The 26,583-nt window shown below is 37.3% G+C and overlaps 1 protein-coding gene across 1 annotated transcript in view; it reads left to right on the top strand.

Annotated features, from left to right (window-relative positions):
• Positions 1 to 26,583, top strand: part of DOK6 (docking protein 6) — a 242,524-nt gene that overhangs the window by 172,412 nt on the left and 43,529 nt on the right. The window contains exon 6 of the mRNA XM_058832536.1: positions 8,862 to 9,000. Within this exon, the coding sequence (XP_058688519.1) occupies positions 8,862 to 9,000 (139 nt within the window). The remainder of the gene's footprint in view (positions 1 to 8,861; positions 9,001 to 26,583) is intronic.

The raw sequence follows: 26,583 nt of genomic DNA, 5'->3' as shown, positions 1-26,583 counted from the left end.
CCTGTGGAAGGTATCTATGCCAGAGCAGTTTGTGAAGGACTGCAGCCTGTGGGACAGAGTTATGTAGCATAAGTTCGTGGATGGCTGTCTCCTGTGGGAGGGATCCCATGCTGGAGCAGGGAAAGAGTTTGAGGAGTCCTCCCACTGAGAAGGAGGGGAGCAGCAGAAACAATCAATGGATGGCAGCCCCCTCTCCCCATCCTCCTGCACCTGGAGAGAGCAAGGTAGAGAATCAGGAATAAAAGTAAGCCCAGAAAAGAAGGGGTGGGTAGACAATATTCTTAAGATTTGGGTTTAATCAGCCTGTTCTGATCTGATTTGCAATAAATTCAAATACTCTCCCCAAGTTGAGTCTGCTTTGCCTGTGACAGTAACTGGTGACAGATCTCTCCCTGTCCTTATCTCAACTCAGACACCTTTCCTTATATTTTCTCTCCTCTGTCCAGCTGAGGAGTGATAGAGCAGATTTGGTGGACACCTGGCTTCACACCATAGCTTAGTTTCTAGGATCTAGGAAATGGAAAACAGAGTCTCTGCACAGCATGTTTGCTATTACATATGGATATATTTCATAACTGCACGTCAGTCTCCACATTCCACCTTTTATGCATGACTTTGAGTCCAGTTTTCTGCTTTTTATACTGCAATGAACATTGAGAATTACTTGTTGTCTTTAACTCTTCAGCACTAGCTAATTTTATTCTGGTATATCAAAGAAATTAATATAAACAAGAACATTTTAATGATAAGAGTAGGGATGGCTTCTTAGCAACCAAATAAAAGAGATCTGAAATAAGTCCCAGATAGAATCCTCCTTATCAAAACTGAACCTCAGGGAAAAAACTAAAGTATACTTTTTTCCACTGTGTCCTATGATAGACAGGGGTAAACCCCATGGAAATGAAATAGAAGATTATAGTGTTGGTGGACAATCATCCAGACAAAGTCTCAGCCCACTTTCTGCACTTCCATAAAGCAAAAAGTGGAAAGCATCTGGCATGGAGAAATGGTTTGATATCCCTCATATGCCCCAGTGATCTAAGTGTACTATCACATAGGGCATCACAGAGACAGTGGCTGTAGAGGCAGCACAGTCAATGAAAAAAAGTATCCCAAGAGGCATAATTACCACCAGTACTGTAGAGAAATGTGTCCTATTGGACAAAACAAAGAAAAACATGTTTTCATGAGAAAATTTTTGTTTCTGATATATTAGATGACTTAAATGGTTTCTAGTTTAGGCAGAAAATAAATAATCTTATAATGAAAAAATACTATTCACTTAAAAAGAGGGTCCCGCTATAAGTCTCCCTGTAAGGGGGAAAATTTTTTTTTGCAGTGTATTCATCAGCCTAGCACATAAGATTTTTGTTACCATAAGATCTTTACAAGATTTGCAACTTAGAATGCATTTAGATCCTCTAGGTAATATCAGAGAAGGACTGCTAGATTCCTCTGAGTGGTGGAGTTCCACCTACCTGGCAGCAAATCATCATCAATCATTTCCACTCCATCTGTGAACGTTTTCCTTCTCAGAATTGCAAAATGTTTCTATAAATGGCTTTAGTAGGAAAGCTACACTGATAGTGTGGAGATCCCTTAGTGCATTTAGCTGACAACACTGAGAATGACTCAAGTAGCACAAGATCTGACCTTGAACAAATCTTCAGGGCTAAGCTCCATGATCAAGTTACTTAGCCATATCAGAGGTGTGATAATATTCAAAGTTCCCTGTATTAACTCAGGCCAAATTCGAGGATATTCCACTTTCTATATCTCATAAGCATATTCAAGAACACTGTAAAGTTTCCCACCTCAGCATAAGTGCAAAAACATGGCAATGAGTGTCTTGGTGGAATGTCTATGGCTGGCAATTAGTAGATAGCATGCATAATTGATTTGTTGTTGTTGTATATCCTTGCTGGTAAATAACCAAGATTAAGGGAGGCAGGCAGACGCCTCATATATTAGAACATTTTAATGATTTTCTTCTTAGATCAAAATTTCCAGGATATCCTTTTGATGCTCCAGATAAAACTCTAAAATGCTGAGAGTGAGGCATGGCAATTTAACTCATTATTCCCATAGGGAATGTGTAACAGACCACACTCAGATTCTCTGTTTACTCCTTCTGGATGTTGCACTTTGTATTGTTGCCGTGCTTCACCTTGGTGTTCTTCATTTCCTGAATACAGATTTTTCACAGGACTTTTCCCTGCTTTCACCAACCTTGTCCCAGCCTTGGGTGTTTCTCACCATGTTTGCTTCCAAAGTTGCATACTTGAATCATTTACACTTTGTGCACATTTTCTGTTAATGGTCTTCTCTCTGCTTCACCAATAGAACTTTCCTAGGTCCCATACATATTCTGTTTATGAATTTTCCTTTTTTCTTTATGGATTTCCCCCACAAAGTATCCCTTTTTTGACTGTTCAATAGTAAGGCAGAAATTTTTATTAGGATTTCCTTTATTCTGCCTTTGTTTTTCTATACTTTCAACATAGAAGTTGACTTACAATTTCATAAAAATATGCATAGTTTATTTTTCAGTTGTCTTGAGAAGTATTCCTAGGCATAAAGGGAGCTTTTTATCTAAATATGCTCCTGCCACAAAGAGTTTATTTGCTTTCCTTATTTTTTGTTTTGTTTTGTTTTGTTTTCTCAGAAAAGAGCAACTTTGGCAGGAAGCAAGCTAGCATGTGTTGAAGGCTGGAATGAGCAAAGAATTTGGACCCTCAGGGAAGCTTTGCATTCATTTTATAGTGAGGTCTGCTGCTTAGCTGTCTGTCTTTAGTGTATGCTGTGTGTATCGTCCTTGCACACAAAGAAGAAACAGGATTTCTGTCAAAATGGCTTAGCTCAAGTTAAGATAACAACAAACAAGGGAAGAACAAAAGTTAGATACCACAAGAGAGATAGTGTTTGTGTGTCTCCACTGATAATCTAATTAAATTGGAGGCAAAACTGCTAGTTTCCACCACTTTTAAAAAAATCAAAGCTGTAGCAACACAAGAAGTGTCAGTTCAGAGTTAGATAGTGCATACCAATTAGTTTTTTTCATGACTGACAGCCACAGCTTCAAGGCTTTAAAGAAAGGCTGACTTTTATTTATTATTCGTCTTAGAAGTAACAGGCCTGGTCCCATATGTGCCATCTGACTACCTCCTTTGGCACACAGGAAATGAGCATTAGCTAGCTAAGCACTTGTGAGGTGGGTCAAGGCAGAGTTCAGAGGGTCATGATCAGAGCAGTATAACCCAGCTGGAGGCCTGCAGTCAGTGGCATTCTCCAGGGATCAATACTGGGTCTGGCTTTATTCAGCTTGTTTATCAATGACCTGGAGGAAGGGATAGAATGTACCCTCAGTGGGTTTAATGATGATCTGAAAAGAACTGGGGGAGTGGCTGATACAGCTGGAGGCTCTGCTGCCATTAAGTGGGACCTCGATAGGCCGGAGAGTTGGATGGAGAAAAACCAAATGAGGTTCAACAAGAGCAAGTGCAGGGTCCTGCACCTGGGGAGGAACAACTGCAGGTACCAGCACGGGTTGGGGGCTGACCTGCTGGAGAGCAGCTCTGCAGAGCAGGACCTGGGAGTCCTGGTGGGTGACAAGCTGACCACGAGCCAACAGTGCCCTTATGGCCAGGAGGGCCAATGGGATCCTGGGGTGCACTGGGAAGAGTGTGGCCAGCAGGCTGAGGGATGTGATCCTCCCCCCCTACTCAGCCCTAGGGAGGCGACATCTGGAGTGCTGTGTCCAGTTCTGGGCTCCTCAGTACAAGACAAGGAGCTACTGGAGAGGGTTCAGAAGGGTCACAGAGATGGTGAGGGGTCTGGAGCATTTCTCTTATGAGGAGACACTGTGGAATCTGGGCCTGTTCATCCTGGAGAAGAGAATACTGAGAGGGGTTTGCATCAATACATAAAAACATCCCAAAGCTGGCCAAGAAGATGGTGCACGACTCTTTTTGGTGGTTCCCAGTGACAGGACAAGGAGTAAATGGCCATAAACTGAAACACAAGAAGCTTCATCTCAGCATGAAGAACTTATTTACATTGAGAGTGGCAGAGCACTGGAACAGGCTGCCTAGGGAGGTCATGAAGTCTCCCTCTCTGGAGATATTGAAAACTCACGGGACAAGTTCCTGTGTTAGCTGCTCTAGGTGACCCTGAATTAGAAGGGTGAATTGAACTAGATGATTTCCAGAGGTCCCATCCAACTCTAACAAGTCTGAGATTCTGTGATTTTATGAACCTTATTTTTGGGCCTCAAAGTGTCTGAGTAAACAGCTCCACTCTTTTCCTTAAACCATTTTTCAAACTCTTGCTGTGGAGTATGCAACAGCAATTACAGTCAGTTTGGTATGGGTAACTGAACATTACATAATCATGATCTGTTCTCATTTATGAATCTAAAGTCTGTTTCTATTTAAAGAACTAGAAATGCTAAAGTAAGATAGTTATTAACTATTAGTTATTTGGATCTGTAGTTATTGGTAGCAATTAGTTATTAATAGTAAACATTTGATGATGTTTCTTCAGTTTCTATGTGAGGATGTTTACCTCTTTTTAGTTATTTGTATGTAATTTGTTACACTTTTGAGTATATAAATCAGCCTTTATTTCTTTAATCCTTAATTATTTGTTGATAAAAAGAAATCATTCAAATTCATTAGAAGTTACAAGTAGATCTATGAAGAGTTAAAGTTAATTCTTGTCTTCTCATGCAGTTGCTGAGTATTGCACTGTTAAACTTTTAAAATATTTCACCCATGACATGACAGCATAAATTTCTATCTGGGATTTTTTTTTTTTTTTTTTGGTAAATTGTGGTCAAATCAAAGAAGTTTCCTTTTTGAAGGGAATTCTACATGGTTAATATACAGTATTGATTCTTATCTAAAAGGCATAAGTTACACAGTGAGCAAAGGCAATGGGAAGCCATTATATGAATTTGGGAAATGTTGAAAAATGTCTGGCAATAGTGGTGTGAAGATCTCTTTGGCTTGAAGAGAAATTCTACCTTCAGTGAAAGCAGGAACTTTCACTGTTGATCTCTGAATCTGATCTCTGAATTCAGTTTGTCCTAGGGCAAAAGCTGGGCTTTCACATTCTTTCTATTCTTTCTCCTGGTTCTTAAACCAGATCTGCTAATTGTGACAGCTGTGGAAAGCTGTTGCAGTCTTTAAGGAATTAAAAAAATTGCAACTCTTTGCAGCACTGTTTATCTAGGGGTGTCACTGTCTGTCCAGTTATATCATTCTGTAATAATATATGAAAAAAAATGCACTTTTGTATTTCAGTCAAAGCACTTCATACATTTTAATGCCTTGAATCCTTAAATATCTTACAGCATAGGTTAATGACATCCCTGTTTTAAAGAAAAACACAGAAATAGATCGGCATTTTTCAAGCACCTGCAGACTGCAAATATCTCATAAAAAATTAAAGTACACAAAATCAGTGACATTTTTCTGACAGTGCAGGTCATACTGAATTGGTAGGACTGCATTGCTTAACTGCAACAGTACCAGGGAAAAAGAGTCCTGCCTTTTCTCAAAAGTGATTTTAGGACATGTAAAAGTTAGGATTAAATTGGGCAACTGATGAACCATGTATGCTTTGAACATAGAGAAATTAGGAACATGTTAGCAAGGCTAAACCTGAAATTGGAGCTTTATAGGGACAGTTATCTGGCATCTAGAAGGGCCATAGAGATAAAGTTTTCTGTTCTGACTTTGTTTGGACTATAAATGGAACAAGACAAATCTTGCTTCAGCTCATGGGCTTGTCTGTTCCTGTTGGCCAGATATGTAAGTGTTTTGCTTTTATGGCAAAACCCTAAATCTTCCGAGAGCGCCCTTTCCCTGTCCCCATCTTCATCATTGTTAGGAGTGCTTCTATTTTAGGCTGTGTTTCCTTGTTCTAGAAAGACTGAAACGAACCCTAATGAGGCTACTGATCTTGGTATATAACTAGAATAGAACAGAATAGAACAGAAAAATAGCAGGACTAGGCTAGACTAGAAGTTCTAAACTTGGATTTTCGCCTGAATAAAGGAATAATGCTCTGAGGAGATGAACAGGAAAACCTTACTATGGCAAAGGGATTCATCTCCTTGGGAGGCAGATTATTCATAAGATTAAATGGAAGAAAGTTTTATGCTAACAATTTTTGCTGCTTTCACCTGGTTCAGATGTGCCAAGTAACAACTGCTTTATTCTTTGGGGCATTAAGTCCTATTAAACTTCAAATTGAGCTAGGGGAATTACGCACTTAAAAAAATGATGTCCATAATTCTCCTTCACCTCCAATTTTGAGCAGCTGTGTGCACACCATCCATCATTAGCCAAGGAAAACCTCATGGGGAGGCTGGTGGCAATGACTTTCCAACACTGGCGTGACATGTCCACCACAGCTGAGGCTGGAAGCAGGGCAGTGCCCTTTGCAGTGGGCAAAGGGCCAGGGCACTGCCACAGCCTGCACCAGTGCCTCCAGCCAGGGACAGACCCTGCTCTGGTAGGCACTGGGGGTGGTTGAGTTTTGCCTGGTGAAAACAGGCAGCTAAGTCCTGAATGTTAATCATGCCCCATTGCCTGCTTCCTTGTTTTTATCTCGGTTGGATTTTTCGTCCTCTGAAACCAACAAAAAGATCATATTTTCTTTCATTTTCTGAAACCCCATTCTTTTTTCCAGACTTTCCATTTCACGCTGTTTGAATTTTATTAAGATCTCTTTACACAAAAGCAGAGTACTGGCTATATGATGCCCTGAGGGATCTGAAAGGCTGTTGCCATAATGTCACAAAACTCTGGGGACATTTTATTTCCACCAGAAGCTCTTTGGAGGACTGTGTCTAAGGATATAATCTATCTTAAATGTTTACAGCAGGGATCTTGATCTCCATTAGAATTTAATACAAAAAGCTCTTTTTTTAATCTCTTAATTAGCACATCACATTAACACTGATTAAGTAATACCTACCTATAAAATGGATTTTATTTTTTTTATATTTTTTAAAGTAGAAAACTTGTATTATTCCAGAATTATGGATAATGTTGTTAATTGTGTATTATTAAAGACTATGAATTTCTTTTCAATACCTCAGTTGATCATTACAAAGTATTTTCACCAGGTATTTTCCAGAAGTACCTCTGTTTCTGTTTCTGATACTTTCTGTTCTTCCCAAACACAGACATGCATAAATTCTTTGTATGAGGCTCACAGTAGCATGTCTCCTCCAGTGAACAGGAAAAGATTTTGTAAGTGTTAATAAGGTTTTGTTTTCACTGGCCAACCTTGAAATCAGATACAGTTGCTGAACTCTCAGCAGTCCCTTATGTAGCACAACAGTCCTGTTCAGATGACTTTTTTAATGAAATTGTTTAGGAAGTCATATTCTAATTTCACAAAAAAAAAGATAAGTCTTGTGAAAAAAGTGTTGTCTTTTCAAAAATCTGCAGTATAATTGTGTGTGTGCATGTGTGCATGTAATGTAGTCGACATATATTAAAATTATTATTTAGTTAAAATAATATAGATCTGTGAGTTCATTTGATGGGATTTTTTTTTTTTTGTAAAATTTAATGCATGAATAATTATACAGAATCTGGGATACAAATTCTAAAGATAATGATATTTAAAACCTGTTGAGCTATTTGGGACACATTTTTCTAAATTTTTTTAATTTTGTATGTTTTGGGCTTTCTGGGACCATGCTGAAGGTGCTGGGATATTAACAAAATTATTTTTCCTTAAAAATAATGTAAGCATCCAAAACATTAAAGGAATCTGGTATTTTAAGGCAAATCAAAATCTCTCTGTTGTTGATGTATGTTATACATCAGTGACTCAAGTCAACAGTTTTATGTCACAGATAACTGAAAATCTTTACAGGAGGCATCAGACCAAATAAAAAGGATTTTCAAAATTCCATTTCTTAAATTGCAAGTAGTCTATAAAAATATGTAAATCAGACACTGAGAATATAATGGAACTACTAATATGAATACATTGAATTGCACCACTGATTAACAGCATCCAATAGTCCTCCAAGTAATGGTCACATGGCAATCTAACATTATTTCCTGCTCCCATTTCCTGTATTTCCCAGACCTTTTTGTCATTGTATTTACTGTGTACCACTCTTCTTTCTCAGAATAATGCCACACTGATATCACAGATAAGGATAACAGCAGTTGGTCTCTCAAAAGAAGTCAGTTTTATTTCTGGAGGGGTTTTTTTCATTATTTAATATTCTTTTAAAACAGAAACTGTTCTATTCTCAAATGGACTCAATGGCTGTTGTAATTATCAGGATAGCTTTGGATGCTGCCTCACATAAATGTACTGGCAGAGGTAGTAATAATTTAACACTTTTAATGCTGCATTTCAATACATCATCTTTGTAGTGATTAACCATAATGGCATTTTTAGTTGGTCAGTGTTCTCTTAAAATATCAGCTTTTCAAAGTCACAATGTACTACATATTTCTGGCATCAATTGGTTAAAATAATTAAATTTAGCTCCCACTTACTGGTGGAGACATTTGGAAAAAATGACAGAAGTAACTGATTATTAGCTCAAGTTTTTATTCCATGCTTAAACTTCTTTTTTCACTATCCAGATGATGATTAAAACTGAATTTAAAAAATATGTTAATGAAGTTCTGCCCACCTCTTGGAATATGTCTCTCTCTGATGGTAAAAATAGCTACAGATATTTGGTGTTTTGGATTTCAGAGTTTAACTACGTCTCTAAAGTTGGCATTTGCTATTGTAAGGTATGCACTTCTTATAATAGATAAAAATTACACAATACTCATTGTTTTTCTTTCCGTTCTGCTTAAATTTCCCTGCAGGATGTGTGACACAGGAGAAGGGCTGTTCACCTTTCAAACACGAGAAGGAGAAATGATATATCAGAAAGTCCATTCTGCAACACTGGCAATAGCTGAGCAGCATGAAAGACTAATGATGGAAATGGAGCAGAAGGCAAGGGTAAGGTCCTTTTACCAAAAGTTTTTAAACTTACAAAAATCGGTAATAAACCAAAGTCAGTGGATTCAGCTGCTACTGTGATAGTATCAGCTGTGTGACTGAGACAAAACAGACTTTCAGATTTATGTATTTCCATTGCCAGGGATCCTCAGTGTGTTCTGTACAATTGTAGGTGACTTTTTGGAACAGGGGATACCATTAGACAAGAGATCCATGGTCAGAGAACTGAAATTGTGGCTCTGTTGCTCAAAGATTAAACCTTCAGCGGTTGTGTTGACTACTGATGAATGAGTTTTAATTGCTCCTTGTGGCCTCACAGGTGGAAAAAAACCCAGTATAAACATGTCTAGGTGACAGCAGATGTGTTCTGTTTTTCTTAATCTCTGAAAGAAGTTACTTCTCCTACATTATAAGTAGCAATGCAATTGAGTTCAAATAGAGGTATTTTATTATTTTGTATTCAGAATTTCCAGTTTGCACAAGTTGTGTATAAGTGGCAACTACAGAAAAATTTGGTGTTCTTTTAAGAAAAAAGCTTTCCCTGTGTGATTAGAAGTAGAGATGGTTTTTAATGATTGCTCTGGAAAGCTGACTTTCAGGCCAGGCAACCTAGTCTGCTTGCTTTTCCTCTGAGATGACCACAATTCTCTCATATCTTCTTCCCTAGACAGAGATTTCAGGTTAATTGTGGCATTTCCTTCTTTCCCTCATCCACACTGTGTCTCCAGTCATACAAACATGACTTATATGGATCTATCCCCCATACTCCACCAGTGTCAAAATACCTTTCTCACTCTGCTGAGACAAAGGCTCTTGCAAGGACCAATGTAAGACCCCAGTGTTCAACTTTTCTTAATTACTCCTCAGATAAGTCAGAGAACCAATCAGGGAATGCTAAGGGGTACAACTGGACCTTAAAGATCATCTAGTCCGTGGTAGAGGCAGTTTTCCTTATTCACTGAAAAATAAACTAGAAAAAGACTTAGTTTTCCATGTCAGAAGTCTGCTGCATTGAATGTTTGTCTCAGACTTTGCGTGTCTGTTGTGAGAACTTGAATTAGGAAGCCAGCCCATTTTTGGTGCTTTATGGGAAAAAGAAGATGTATTTTTCCATAAAACTAGACAAAGTAGGAGCATTTGCATAATAGTTGAGGTGCACAAACTTTGGACAGGAAGTGCAGGAAGACAAGAGTTTACAATCAAAATTAATAAGGAGCAATCGCTGAAAAGTCCAACACAAGGTAGAATAAATGGAAGACTATGTAAAGTAGTAGATCTGCTGGCAAGAAAACACTGCATTCTGCTGACCAGAAAGTCTTTGAATAAGGGGGAAAAAGCAGGGAAAACACATCATTGTTTTATAATGTGTTTGCTTTTAAATTGTCTACACCAGTAACAGAAATTAGAACATTTTCATGCTGCCATAATAAATACTTAGACCAGGATCATACAAGATTTTCCTTTTACAGAGCCATCACTTTCAGCTTTTCCACCCATCAATTAGCAGCTTTGCTGCTTTGCAAAGCCATTTCCATTCTGCCATCAGATGACTTCCTTGAAACCATATTTATGAAGGCTGTGGCCATATGGTACGTAATATCAAATGCCGAGCGAGAGCAGGCTGAGAAATAAAAATGACTCATCTGCCACACTGTGTATGATGTACTTGTCTCCTGGATGAGGCTGCGCTGTGATCTGCACAGGGACATCAGGAGAGGCTCACATAGGCTGCAGTGGGCTGTGTAAAAGAGGCTGAAAAACCTGTTGATTTTATGCTTCAGCTAATAAACTAATGTTAGTTTGGATTTGGAAACTGCTGTTTCTGACTGGTGGGGTGCTGGGCATTTAAAGGATCATCTGAGTCATGTGCGACATTTGAGTTTTATTCGTATTAGAAACAAAATCTAAAATATCAAATAGATTAAGTACATGTTCCATTCCATTTATCAAGTGTTATCTAATTCTAACCATTTCACCAAATACCTATGTGTATTTTTTTCCATAAGATCTGAAACTGAAATACAAGCAAAAGAATATTTTAAGTCAGGGATTTAGTGGGTCTTCCCAAAGCTTGACATTTGATCTTTATATCTATAGATCTATACATGGGGGATTTTACTCTTCCCTGACATATGCAACAGTAATCATTACTTCTTCCTTCCAATCATTGGAAATAATTTATTAGAAAGGACTCCCATGAATATTTGTATTCTGTCCTAAAAGTTAATATGTTTTTAGTAATGAATACATAGAAGTTTCATTTAATTTTTGCCAGATTACAATAGGTTAGAATCTATTATAAAAAATGAATACAACTTTTAAAAGGAATTAAGTTGAACTTTTTTAACAGCAACCTTGATGAACTATATAGATTATGATTAGCTTTCAAAGTAAATATACAAAGTACATCACCTTGATAATATAAAAATAACAAAAAAAAAAAAACAAACAAAAAACAACCAAGTACAAAACACACTCAGATAAAATCCCCAGAAACAAATTCTGGTAGAAGAATAAAGGTATTGCTGACAGCCACAGGCCACATGTGCTCCATTTATGGAGGTCCCTGCACCCAAAAATTCTGTTTCAAAATGCTAAACAATAAATTAATTTTCATGCTAAAAAATCTTTTGCTTAGGCCAAGCAACATGCTGGATAATTGTTAATAAGAGAGAGACATGAGAAGGAAAATAATTCTTCCCATTACCTTTGAAAGTGCATGGGCTAGAAGCAAAAATGTTCTGTGGCAGCTTGTACAGTACCAAATCTGTCTTTTTGCCACCTTTAACAGGAGAAGCCAAGTCAGTTTAAGCAGGCAGTCCTGTGCACACTTTCATTTTCTGCCCATTTTCCTTTCAAATTATAACACTGGAAGAAAGACCTGAAATATGAGATCAGTAGTCACTGGCATAGGTGTGGATTTGAGCTGGTTATTAGTTTTACTGAGATCAAAGCAGACTGGATATTATTCAAAAAATTCAGCAAAGTGGACACTGGTCTAATATAGCTCAGGTGGTTTTCTTGATTGAATTGGAAATGTTGCATTTGCAGAGTGATAGTGTTTTATGCTTGCTTTGTTTGGGACAATAACAAATTTGGGCCAGTGCTAGTACTTAGATTGAAATTGTTTTCAGGGAAATTGGAAAAAATGAATATACAGGTAACAGTCTTTGCTTTTTCAATGGATCACTCTAATACAGATGATTATTCTGTTTTATAGTTGTTTTGTGGGAGAGAGAGCAATATTGCAGTGGTTTTTAGTGGTTTTAGTTCAAAGATAACAAATTAAAAAGAACAGTCTTTCTATTTACGTGCTTTTATTTTGTGCTGTATTGTTACCCACATTTGAGTGCCAGCAACTTTCCTTTTATCACAGAACAGACCTCTGGTTTTTCCTCTCGCCTTCCCCATCTCTGACCCCTTGTTTGCTTGTTTGTGTTTGATTGTTTTTTCTCTGAAGCATTTAGAAGTCTGGTTGGATTCTTGGTTTTGAAATTACTGTGCAAAAACAAGGTGTTAGCCTCGGGAATGACAGTGAATACACTGGCTGTAGTCTGATGGTGGACATGGAAGATGCATTTCTGAGTGTCTAACAGCCAGCTCTGTCACCCCTTCCCTGTCCCCAGGCTGGACTGCAAACTCCTTCCACTTCCTTTCTCTTAACTTAGGTGCTTATCTGACTGAGCCAATCTAGTTTGCTAGTTTGGCAACAAAAAAAAAAAAAAAAAGAAAAAGAAAAAACCAAAAACAAAACCACCTCCCTAAAAGGAGCCAGCTTCTTCAGGATTATGTAACTGAATTGTTTACAGAAGCAGCAGCAAACAATTAGACCTTCTCAGCTGTCCTATCCTGGGGAGAGAAAGAAGAATAATTCATCCTCCATGAATGCTTTGTCTAAAAGAATGCTGAGTATTCTCCCCTTTGCCATCAAGAGATTATTGGTTTGGTGATCTTTTTTTAAAGAATCGGTATTCAGATGGTTTTTACACATGAGCATATGAACAATTGTTCTCAGCAGCACTTGTCTATCTAACCTCTACACCAGGATGACAACATGGCACTGGAATTTTAATCTCTGATTTTCCTCTCTAATGCCAGCTTTGATCTTCTGCCATTTAACTTCCACTGAAAACACTTCTGATGTAGCTTCTGCCCTCACTGTTGTTGGAGGGTACAAAATGGGAGGTTAAGAGCTGTAGATTTCCTATGTTATGACTACACATATGAGGGAAGAATTCTGAGGAAATACTTACACCTTTGTAGCTCTATAAATTATTTCTTTCAAGAGCTGCCAGTAAAAACTTAATATGTAATCTCAAAAAAATAAAAATTCACAATATGTAAAACAATAAGCCTAAATAAGATAGCACTAAAGTCAGTGTTAGCCAGCTGAACTTAATCAAATATCAGTAAGGCTGAAGGATAAATGCAGGAATAAATTATAATGGCCCAAGTCTCAAAACTTATTATCTTTGGAAGTTTTCTATATAATTTGTTTTACTTTAGACAGCAGAGCTAAAAGCCATTTTAGATTGTGATCTTTTTAACACTTCCCAGAAGATAAACACCTTTCTGAAACGCTGTATCTGTATATTTCTATTCTCATTATTTACAAGTCTTGTCTTTAAATTCAACCTAATTTAAGTGAGTTATCATGATAGATTTTTGTTATTATAAAAAAAAAGAAAAATATAATATCAATGAGTTTATGTATTATTTTTTTTAAAGACATCATTACCACTGAAATAATGAATGTACCAAAGAAGACAAATATCAGGCAATGAAACTTGGCTTAAGGAGATATTGAAGAGGAAGGCAGTTAAGGAATAAGACTGAGAGTAATTTTATTTTTCTTGTAAGGATCAGGATGAGGAAGGTATTTCACAAGACTGGTCTGATAAATTTAAATTACAGTGTTGTCAGACACAGTACTAATAAAATTGTAAATAGAGTTAAAAGTCTGAATGTAAACTGTCTTAGAAACAGGAAAAAAACCAACTGTGAGGCTGGAGGAAATAACAGCATGAGTTAATTAGTGAACTTCTAATTTTTCTTTGCTCTGTGAGTCTGTACTATCTTTATCTTCACACGTTTCAAATCTGGTCACAAGCTAAATGCATACTCATCAAACCTTACAGGATCAAATATCAACCAACACATCAAATATTCTAAATTTTAATTTTAACTTTAACTTTTAATTTAATAATGATGGTTTCAATTTGAAGTATACTACCTTTGCCACTGCATCTTCAGAGCTTTGACTGGTTTACAGTTTTTATTGATGTCTTATTGCAATGTGTCTTCACCTATTATTTCAAGTTGTGAAGTATGGGGAATTTCAAAGATATACTAGTGGATGCTGCTGACCCAATGAATATATGAAATATTTAGATAAATACATTTAAAATATAGCTTTTGGTCTTAATTTCACTATTGTAACTTACTTAGTATAACAAAACTTTTTTATGTTGCAATTCTGCCTAAGTGTGTTTGAGTTGACTCAGTTCCTGAAGGAGAGACATGAGAAGAAAATTCTACAGCTCATATAAAGATTATCCCATGTCATGACACATTGGTCACTTAGTATGTTTTCTTCTTTTTCCAAATTATGTGTAAACTCAAGTACTAAGATTCTTACATATGATGATTCATGAATTCATGTACTTTATACAAGTTAAAGCATAGCCTCAGGTCAGTTATTCATGCATACTTAGCTGAATATGGTTCTCTATTTCCCGTCTGAAACCATATATGATGCTGCTGTATAATGTGTGTCTAGAAATTTTATAACCCTGTAAAAACCTGGCTGCTTTAATGCAGTACAGAGCTGGTGAGTTGCTTACCTGGTTTTCATGGGCGTTGTGAAGCTTATTTCTCTAATAGGATAGGATAGGATGGGATAGGATAGGATATTGGAAAGGATCTACAGTGGTTATATAGCCCAACTGCGTGGTCACTTCAGGGCTAAAAGTTAAAGCACAATTTTGAGGGCATTGTCCAAATGCCTGTTAAAGATTGACCAACTTAAGGCATTGACTGCCTCCCTAGGAAGCCTGTTCCAATGTTTGACCATCTTCCCAGAAAATAAAGTCTCCCTAGTGGCCAGTCTAAGACTCACCTGACGCAGTGGAGTACTCCAGTAGTCAGTCTGTCTGTGGCTATCTATAAATTTTGCCAAGATTAGCAACACCAAGAATTTTTAATTTGTTGGTTTCTTTTTTCAAAAAAGTCAGATTCCGTGTACTTTTTGGTTTTAGTTTTGTCAACCCAATTCCTACAAGTAGCCATAATTTTCCATAGGATTCTTGATTCATTAAGCATATAATGACATTTTTCTTTACTGATTTCTATGATAATATTTTTTGAATTTTTCTAGACTCTGTTTGCCTTCAGGCTCAAAAATCTGTATGTACTTGGATGAAGTAATCCCTAAACTTGCATCACAAGTCTATTTTCAACATTCACCACTTCATAAGAAAGCAGGAAATTTGTGGATATTCAGACTGGGTGATAGTTAATGATTCTTTCAACTGCACCTCTTTTATTTTCTGATTTTAAAGAAAATATTGTCTTCAATGTAGACTTATTTCATTGGCGTTTTTTCAGGGACTATTAGTTGTATCCAAATACTTTAGCAGCATTCAAAAATTATGCAGAAGGTGTCATTCACTTTCTAAAAGAAAATACCTCATCCCACCATGAAATTCAAACCTCCACAGCCACTAGTCTCCCATTAATCCTTTCCTTACTGAGTCAAGACCTTTCTTACCCCTCTTTCTGTGTGACCTGCAGGGTTTCATTGTGCCCCTGTATGGCACCTTGCAGTCAGCAAGAGGTGTACAGATGAGGTGTTAAGACCAGATTCTCCAAGGAACTCTGTAGGTTGTTGGCATTCCTGGATCTTTGCTGTGTGTTTGAATGAAACCACAGAATAGGGAAAGTCTTTACTATGGCAACCAAGGGTTTGTGCAGCTGCTCCTACAAAGTGATAGGAGTGGGACAGGGCTGTTCCTCATGTCACAAACACTGCAGACAACATAAAGGTTTGTGGGGAGCGTAGGTAAGTGACGTGGGTAGGTGTGAGAGCAGAGCTGGGAAATCCTTACATAAGAGTGTGTCAAATATTTTGGTAGCCGGTGATGTAATTTAAATGCCGTTTTGCCATTTGGAAACTAGACTTGCCCTGGAGTTTTGAATGTTTTCAAAGTGGTAGTAGTCATGAGGGTTTTCATTCAGAGTGTGGTGGGACAAATTCAATTCTTCCCTTGTCTGACACAATTTGGAAATTTCTCTTACGCATAACAATAGGGCTGGATGATCTTGAATGCAAAAAGATACTCTAAATCTCTCCTATGAACTAAGCCCCAAGTACTTTAGCACATGGATATGTATCCTTACAGAGAAATTACCCTAATTCTTTTCTCCTTAAAAAATTCTGGAATATTTTGTATTCCGTTACCATATTCTTTTCTTCCTTACTGCTAATATAAACGATGAGCTCAGCCAAAAATTGTATTTAAAGCTTTGCAAAGGTGTCTCACAACTGAGATGATACAGTTTTTTATCTGCATGGAGCCTGCTCCATCCTATGAATCCATCCTGAAGCTGCATACATGAATCCTATGAACACTGTTCTGTTCACCTCAGATACATGTTTGCATGCAGCTGGGCTGCACTGTGGATGTTTCTATTTAAGTCACTGCGGTCTGGTTAGCTTGTTTAAATGCAGCAGGGCAAAAATATTTTCATAGTAAGGCATCCAAAGATGCAAACCCTCCTGAGAATTTAGCATGAAAGCACTTTAAAAATCCCTGTAGCCACTTATCTACATTTCCGGGCACTCTTTAAAGAGCTATTTCTTAAATGTCAGATATCATTTATGTCAGTTTTACAAAGTTACATTTGAATATAAGAGGATTTGAAGGTTGGTGACATAAACAAATTTGTAATTTTTATTTTTTTTTCACTTTTCTTGTGCTTTGCAAAATATTGCATATTTACAGAACTAACAAAGTAGTTGAAAAGGCACTGTCAGGCTGAAATTCGTATTTGTTTCCAGAAATGCAGAAAATGAAGACCCAAAGAACTTTTCCCTAAACAAAATTGATTTGTTTAGGAGTCTTTTTTGCTAAAAGCTGTGGATGATATGAGCTATGTATTAGGAATGGCTGCTGTAATTATGGTGTGGTTGTTGCATGTCTGACTGAAGCCCAGCCCTCCCCTTAACTAGCCTCAGAGAAGCATTTAATACGGAAGGGAAATTTTCTTTTGTATTGTGTGCCTTTAAACAAGCTCGCTTGTGTAAGTGGGCTGGAAGGTTCACGTCATTGAACTCTCTCAACAGAGAAACAGGTTATGTTGACTTAAGTATTACTAAAAAATAATCCTCAAACCACCTCACCAGGGGGCTTAATTTAGTATTAATCTCATATCTGCTATTTTCAGAAACCTGTTTCTTATAAAATGAAGCAACTATAGAGCTTCTATTACTATTAGCAAAAATAATAGCTGATGAAGTTATCCAATGCTCTCAGGAGACAGGTATTATTATAATATTAATAGTAATGAGCAAAATGAGGTACAGAAAGATTAAGGCCAAACTCAGCTGTATATGAATTGCCCAAGGTCACAGAATAATCAGCTGTATGCTAGGCATAGCACAAAAACAAAACAATAACAAAACAAATCCTGAATCATAGTCAGTTTCTTATTCACAGAAGAACTTCCGAAAAAAGTATTTTTCACATGGTTTTCATCAGTCTTTTGAATTGTAGCATCATTCTGTGTCTCTTGTCAAGCAAGGTCTTCCTCTGTTGCAGTAACTCTGTTTAGGAGTTCTTTATTTCACTCAAGGGAATTGTTGAGGCTTTGTCTCTGATTAATGGAAAACTTCTTTATCAATGATTTACGGAGGGGCACAGTGCTTTTCAGAGAATAGGAGAATTACAAAAAGTAATAATCTGAGAAGGGATCAAAAATTCTCATAACAGCCCTAAAGTTACTTTGTAATTCCCACCTGTGCTTTATGTGCTTTGGCTCATCAGGTACTTGTTCGTAGGACAAAAATTAGATGAAGTTCACCCTATGTCTTCATTTTGTGTTTTTTCTCTATAAAAAAATAGCCAAACCTGTGTTGAAGAAGGGATTTTAACTTGAAAATTATTTATAATCTCTCTGATCATGTTTAGACCGAAGATAGAGTATCTAAAAAAGCCCTGATATACATAAACCTTTCCAAGTGCATGCAGTCTTTTAATATGTATTTATCAGAGCTTATCCAGATAGAGATTGGTTACGTTCTTTTTTTCTCTCAGCTGTGGGTCATAGTTCTTATACTACTGATGTCTTATATGATGCCAACCATGCTAAGAGTTTTTATTTGTCAGCTGTGCAGGAATCTAGTTGAGGAGAACTGTTAGGCAATAGTGGAGACTACAGACCCTGTACTGTTGGTTTGATATTACTTCACTGTCCACAGCAGCTGTCTTACACAAAGATGTGTGGCTGCCACAGTCAGCAAAATGTCATTTTGACTCAATGGCACAGCACATCTCATTAGTTCTCAAATTCTCAAACCCATTGAATATAGGATCAAAGCTACTGGCATTGGAAGGGTGGTCAGCTCACCTACTTGCCTGTTCAAAGCAGGTATAGCATCAAAACTAGATAAAGTTTTATCTAGTGTCTTATCCAGTCAAGTTTTGAATACCCCCAATGACGCAGATTATGGGTGCTCATTTCAGCACTTGGTTGTTCACACTGTGAAGGATTTTTTTGCTGAAGTTTGTCTCCAGTTTCCCTTGCCACAGCCTGTGACGAGTTGACTCTTGTCCTTTCACTGTGTATCTCTGCTAGCAGTCTTCTTTGCAACATATTTTTCAGAAGAGAGAGAAAAAAAATGGGTTTAGATTTCTTTTAGCCTTCGCTTTCTCACAGTGAATAAACATTAGACATTTAATCTAGCGTCACTGATCATATTCTGCTTCTTAGAGGTTCTTTGCCAGGCTCTCTCCAGTCTGATATTTCTCATGTGCCTGGGCCCAGACCTGAAGATTATGTGAACATAGCTAAAATTCCAGATGTAGTTGCTCAATTGCCAAACAGGGGGAAATGTAGCTTCTCTGCTTCTACTGGCCATGCTTTTGCTAACGTGGTTCAGTGTGTCATTACCCTCCATCACTGCACAGATACGCTGGTCACTGACATTATCACCAGGACAGCTAGTTCCTTTTGGCAAAGGTTTTATCTAATAAGTCAGTCCCTGGACTGTACTTGTGTGCAGTTGCCTTGGCCCAGTTGCAGCACTGACATCTGTCATTGCTGAACATCATGAAAGTCCTGTCTGCCTTTTCTTCTGCTTTGCTGAAATCCCTCTGAATAGAAACCCTGCTGTCTGGGTGTTTTACTATTCCCCCTGGTTTGATGTTATCCCCAAATTTGCTAAGAGTCAATTCTGCTCAAGAATTGTGCTTAGAGTCAATCCCACTGCTCATGTTGGTGATGAAGATGTTAAATGTAATGAAGTACTGTTCCATCTCAACTGCAGGAATAGGTTTTTCAAAAATGTTTCAGTTCTGCAGCATTCAGCAGCAAGGAATTAATGAAGATTTTCCATGCTATGGCAGAAGCATCCATTTCTCTGTTTCTTATGACTGTCTCAGGGTAAAAGCTGCTAGTCTCGTAGCATATTCAGTCTGTCAGAATCCATTTCCATAAAGGCAGCTGCCAGGCAAGATTCATATGGATTCATATGACTGGCTGCACATCTCTATAGTCTTTGTGATTCAAAATCCATTGATAAATCTGAAAAGGTTCTTTTTTTCATTATTCTTAATCATTTCCTTGTAGAATATACTGGTAAAAGTTGCAATTTCTACTACCTGAGAGAATTTGTAGAATCCTTTTCAAAATGATGGTATTTCTGTGATGTGTTCCCACATATTGTTTGGTGTTCACTTTTACATACATTTTGTATTTTGCGAAGGAAAAAAAAGCAACAGTTACAGATTTCCATGGCAACAGTGTTTTGTGACACTGAAACAGGCAAAGGATTGTTTCATTAAATAGCTCCTATGGATTTGAAAAGCCTTAAGTTATATGGCATGTGTTCATGTATGTATAACTTCTACTGTGCCAAGCAACTTTTGCAGAAAAAAAACCACCTGGTTTTTGTGTGAAGATGAAATAAGGTTAAGAAAGGTTGCTAATGGTAGGATTTATTGGGCTGATACAAGTATATGGAAAAATAAAGCAATCTATGAACATTTCTCTGTCTTCCACCTTTCCAAACTGAATTCCTGATTTACAGCTACTTCTGCTTACTTCTGTATTAGTAAATACACACCAGTAAGGAAGCAAAAATTTCCCTAGCTTCTTTTGTATGCAGAAATTTGAATTGCGATTCAGAGAAATGTCTCTCACAACAAGTTGTTTCTGGGCAACAAAACCCCAAATATTTCCAAATATACATGATGTATATTTTTTTAGAAGTGTATGCACTGCTTTTTAATGGTTGCTTATTTCAATTTTAAAAGAACAATGTCAAGAGTGCTCCAGCTGTATCTATCTATATGCAGGATCATGGGGTGATCCCTGTGTGCGAGAACACAGAGTGGAAAATAATAGCCCTTTATTTTTATATACCAGCTTCCCAGTTGATTTTAAATCTGTAAAAACTCATTAAAGGCCATGCAGCTACTGAAGTCGATATTTAATTATTAATGAATAAATTGCCTTAAATTAAATTAATGTGTTTATTTGTGTGTTCATATGTGCAGGCATATACCTACCTTTCCTCCCCTTCCCCCAAACAATACAGCATGTTTCAAAGCTAAAACCTAATCATTTCTATTCATGTGCATGGCATATATATAACTGGCCCCAGTATGTGTGATTCAAGATGCATTTTAAATGTCTAAAAGTAACTAGTTAAAAGGAAGGAACTGTGTTCTTTTGGAAGATATTGAAGAGCCATCTGAGAAGACTTTACTACATAATAGTAATTTTTATGTATTCTAGGTTTGCTGTTTCTTGTTTTTAATTGAAATGTCTTTGTATGACATATAAAACTAACTTCTGAAAATGTCAGAAAGTAGAGGTCAGCCAGACATTGTGTGTTACTGAATACTGGAGTCACGCACTGATAAACTTAATGAGGAATATTCATGAAAAGTTATTGATGATTACTGTTTCAGAAAGTATTCAGAGAATTGTCTTCCTGTCATTTTATTAAAGTTCATTGGTCAGCAATTTCTGTATACTGAAATGAAGAAGCTGAAAGAAATGTGATTTCAACAAATATGTGTAATTGGAAACTACTGATCTGTTTTAGACAATAGAAGAAAAACTTCTTGAGAAATCTCATGAGGTCCAAGTCATTTGCTCTATCAGAAATAATGAAAGTCAAATAACTGTGCCGTGAACAGTGAATATAGATGGTAGCATTTTTTAATAATCCAATTTTTCAGCCCCAAATTTATTCAAGTGGGATGCTCCCAACTGGGGATAGTCTGTGTTCATCCATATTTCACCTTTCTTGCCACATGCTAGAGAGAGGTTTCCAAGACCGTTCTCCTCTGAGAGACATTTTTCATACCATGGCTTCTTCCACACCAGTTCTAAAGCAAAGCTCTATGAGGTCAGAAAGGCTGTCCTTATGGTACTCTCAAGTGAAACACTGAGACTTCAAGTGTCCCAAATATCTGTTTAAGATATGTCATATCTTTTGGCAAGTAATTCCATGAAAAAAATCTCATACTTTGAAGACTTTGCCAGAGCATTTCAGGTTGAGGTCAGACTCCAGTAGCTTTTTAAGAGAGAGGATTATTCAGCAGGGCAAGGAGAGCAAAAAAACAGACAGAGAAAGGAGGACAAGATTTGTATGTCAGCACTGATAGCAAGCCTCACTATTTTTAGCTCTGGCTTGACAAGCCTCATGAAAGACCCCCTTCTGGAACACTGTAACTCTCAGGCTGAATTCCCCAGAAAACACTTGCTCCAAATGAAAAATACAAGTCTTTGTTGATGGTCTCTTTCTTTGATCTCTCTAACTGAGGCACTTCAGTTCTTTCTTTTCCACCTCAGCTTACTTATCCTTATGCTGCTCAGAAGACAGATCTGGGACTCTCCCTATTCAGTAAAACCTTATCTATAATTTTGGAGATGACAATTACAGACTGGTTGAGGGTGAAAGGGGCCTCTTGTCCAACCCCCCCTAGCTCAAGCAGTGCCATGGAAGCTGATTGTCCAGGACCATGTCCAGATGGCTTTTGAGTATCTACAATGTGAGAGACTTCACAGTCTTTCTGGGCAATCTGTGCCAATGCTTATTCAACTCATAGTAAAGGTGTTTCCTGATGTTCAGCAGGAGTCTCCTGTGTTTGAGTTTGTGCACATTGCCACTGGTCCTGTCACTGGCCCCACTATAAAGAGTCTGGTTGTCTTCTTTGCAGTCTCCCATTGGGTATTAACAAACATTGACAGGATGAAGCCTTCCCTTCTCCAGGCTGAGCAACCTGAGCTGTCTCAGCCTGTCCTCATAGGAGAGGTGCTCCTTCCCACTGATCACAGCCTCCTCTGGACATCCTCTAGCAGGTCCCTGTCTTTCTCCTGCTGTGGCTCTCAGAGCTGGATGAAGTGCTCCATGTGAGATCTCATGAGGCCAGAAAAGAGGGAGAATCATTTCCCTCAACCTGCTGGCCCAGGTGTGACTGGCATTCTGGGCTGCTCCTACTTCTGGCAACACAAAGGACAACCAATATCTGCAAATAACTTCTGTGCAATACTGGATTCTCTATCATGCAGATATATATATATATATATATATATATATATATATACATATCTCCCTACTTGTATTTCTTGAAGAAATTAGCTCAGTTGTATTTGTTTCCACTAAGAACTGCAGTATAGTCAGGCTTGAAATAGTCTCAGCTCTTTCCATGTTGGCACTATCTCCCATGTTATTAGTGAATGCTTTTATGCAGTGAAAAAATGGATAAAGTATTTTATGTATAGTAAAATGGCTCAAACTTTTGAAAAATGGAAGGATCTGGGCTCCTACCCTCACACTAATTATTATAGTTTCCAGGAAATGTCTTTCACAAAAAGAAAAAACCCACAGTTTTGTGACAGAATATGGGTGAACACACTCACCTTACTGACATTCAATAAATATAATCCCAACATGCCGTAAAATGTATCTGATTTTCCTCCAACATTAATCTGTCTGGCAACATTGATCTGTTATTAGCTGCTTTTAGAGGAAAGAAAAAATAAAAGAAAAAAATCCAACACACTTCCACCAGAAAAGAAGAAAAGTGTACCAGTTCTTTCTTCATAGTGTGGCCAAGAAGAATACAAAAAAACAATCAGCCTCTTTGAATCTCCCTTCAGAGTACTTTTCTTCCACCATTGCTTTATTATTAATCCACAGTGTTATTCAACCACCAAAGAATAATCATCATCTGCCCCAGCACCACAAAGCAGTGTTACTATTTTGATTGATTTTTTTTTTGTCCATAATTGATTAAGTAACTCTCCAAAATCACTGCTGAAAACCTTAATGTTAGAAATATATTATAAAGGCTGAAATCACTGTAATTACTTTTACAGATGGCTTTTTTACAAGTTTTTTTCAGAAGACTTGTGAGGTCATATATTGGTGTGGATTTTTCTAATATTATGTATTCTGTCAGGAACAGCAAGCTGGATAAGAATGTAAAAATAAATATAAAGCAGTGCATAGAAAATAAATAGTATGCTGATACCTATAAATGTTTATATCAATAGTGGACATATTTAAGTAATGAGCACGATCCAAGTAACATATATATAAATGAACATATCTCTGTTCAAAGTGATCATGAACAAAAGGCTACAGAAAAATTAGAACCAAAGAGTATTAGTAACACATCAGCAAAGGAAAGAATTTTCTCACTGGAATTTCATAGGACTACATGGTGCATCCAGTTTTATTAAGTATTTTCAAAGAAGGGTCAAGGCTCAGTCTAGTTATTTTACATTCAGATGTTGCATTTATAACAATGTGGAAGTGAATCAATGAAAAGACAGAAATGACAAATTGGAAAATTGTCTGGAGCAGGAGAATTGATTTAAAGAGAAACCTGGGCAAACCTGTCCTGAAGAAGGAACAGTCTGCTTTACAGTACTGGATGAGAACTGTTTTTTATAAAATAGATCTATATGTCACAGTAGACAAGCTGAACATGGGACAACAGTTGCTGCTCTTGCAAAAATGACAAATTGGCCATGATGAAAAAATGAGAAAACCCAAAAACTTTCAAGCTTTTCTCCTGCTTGTTCTCTAACTTGGGTGATATCTGAGCTGATGGTACCTACTAGATTTTGTGATTCTTAATATCCAGTAATTTTTTACTGTGGATACCAGTGAAATGAGTCTGTGTCAGCTAATTGATACTTGTGAGGTGAAATATATATTTTTAATCCCTCTTTCTCTTCAAGGCACAGCCACACAAAGGAAGCTCCTTAAAAGTTAGAAGGAAAAAAAATCTAAGTAATGGTATTCGATTCATATTTCTGGACTACAACTCTCATTAGTCTTCTGTGACCTAGTTCTCCTGCTATTTGTTTAAAGACACTAATGAGAATTTGAAATGAGACAGAGGGTTTTATCCATAATAAACTAACCTATTTTCAGAGCATATCCATAAAAAGCAAACTGTCCTTATTGTAGACTAAAAAATGGAATGAACTATAAATTGCTCAGTTTGTCTCTTCAAGCCAAATGTATTTTCTGTCACCTTCAGTGTTTTGACTTTTTAATGAAAAGAAAAAAAAAAAAAGAGAGAATAATATGCTAAATAGATCAAAGCTCAGAACCCTAATACAGTTAACAGGCTCCATTCTTGGAATTATATTCATTATTGATATCAGAGTAACAAATCTATTGAAGTCAATGAAGATGGCCTATGGGAATTAAAAGAAAATTTGGTCCTTAAGCCTTTCATGGAAGAACAATAATGAAAAATACGGGAAACTTCTTACAGTGACACATTAATAGACTTTGATTTTGCTTGGGTTTTTTTATTATCTATTTTAATCAAATAGACACATAGTAATAATAAAGTTGTCACTGGCAAAGCAAAGACTTCATATGACTAAATATTTTGGATATTTTGGCTTTGGATATTGGGTTTGGATACAGAAAAGAAATGTAATGTTCACTGCTTGAAAGGTATTTTATCAGACAGATTCTGGAGGAAATAGATGAAGCCTAATGACTAGGTGTTTCATATCAGATAGCAAAAAAGTGTCAGTGATATTTGGGGTTGTTACATTTCCACCACAAATTTCCCTGAGTTAATATGGTTTTGATGTATGCATTTCTACTTTTCACCTAAGTTCTAATCCCATTCTCACTTTCTACCGCATAAACTGGGAAAAAAAGTTTAGATTATGTTTATTATTTCCTGAAGCTTCATCAGATTTGAGAAATATTTGTAACCAAGTTATTCTAGATGCATGTTTAATTTGGTATATTGCTTTTACTTTCCTCTATTAAAGACCAGTACACAGATGCTACACATAAAAACAACCCTCAGTGAAATCAGGTTCCTTCAGGTTGGAAGGGACCTTTAATGGCCATCTAGTCAAATCCCCCCTTCAATGAGAAGGGACATCTTCTACTAGACCAGGTTGCTCAGAGCCCAGTCCAACCTGACCTTGAATGTGTCCAGGAATGAGGCATCCACAACCTCTCTGGGCTACCAATGCCAGTGTTTTACCACCTCCATCATAAAAAATTCCTTCCTCATGTCCAATTTAAATTTACCCTCTTTTAATTTAAAACATCTATTCCTTGTCCTGTTATAATGGGTCCTGTTAAAAAGTCTGCCCCATCTTTCTTACAGGCCCCCATAAAGTACCAAAAGGTCTCAAAAAGGTCCCCCTGAAACTTTCTCCCTGAATGTCTCCAGTCTGAACCCCAGTTCTCTCAGTTTGTCTTCACAAGAGAGGTGTTCCAGCCCTCTGATAATTTTTGAGTCCTGCCTCTGTATCTGCTCCAGCAAATTCCGGTCTTTATACTAAGGACCCAAGAGCTGGAGACAGTACTCCAGGTGGGATCTCATCAGAGAAAAGCAGAGGAGCAGAATTATGGATGCTAAATATGAGCAAAAGCAGAGAGCACAGTGCCTGTGTAAATTACAGGCCACATAACTTTCTCAGTCTTGCCTGAGAAAGTGGCCTGGGAAATCATAAGGAGGAATTAAAACAATCCTCAGAGATAGAGAACAGCCTTGCAGGTGCTGTTTGTCAGTTCCTTGTTTTCTTACAAGAGAAGGTCAAGGGATGGTGTACCCCACTCACCAATGATGGTGATGTGTTAGTTTACTAACCAATAAGAGTTTCTTTTCTGTACTTTCACGTGTCGGTCTATAAAAGAAGATCTGAGGTAATAAACCTTGAGGAGCTCTCCTGTTCAGCTCACAAGAGAGTCCATGTCGTGCTTCTCACCATTCCCAATAGTGGGACACAGAATCATCTCAAATTCATTCCCAGACAGAAATGTTTATTCCTTCTATGTGTCTTTGCTACCTTTGT

The sequence above is a fragment of the Poecile atricapillus genome, chromosome 2 (assembly GCF_030490865.1).
Source record: "Poecile atricapillus isolate bPoeAtr1 chromosome 2, bPoeAtr1.hap1, whole genome shotgun sequence".
Classification (NCBI taxonomy): Eukaryota; Metazoa; Chordata; class Aves; order Passeriformes; family Paridae; genus Poecile; species Poecile atricapillus.
Note: the sequence above shows the minus strand (reverse complement) of the source record. Positions and strands in the feature narration are given on the sequence as shown.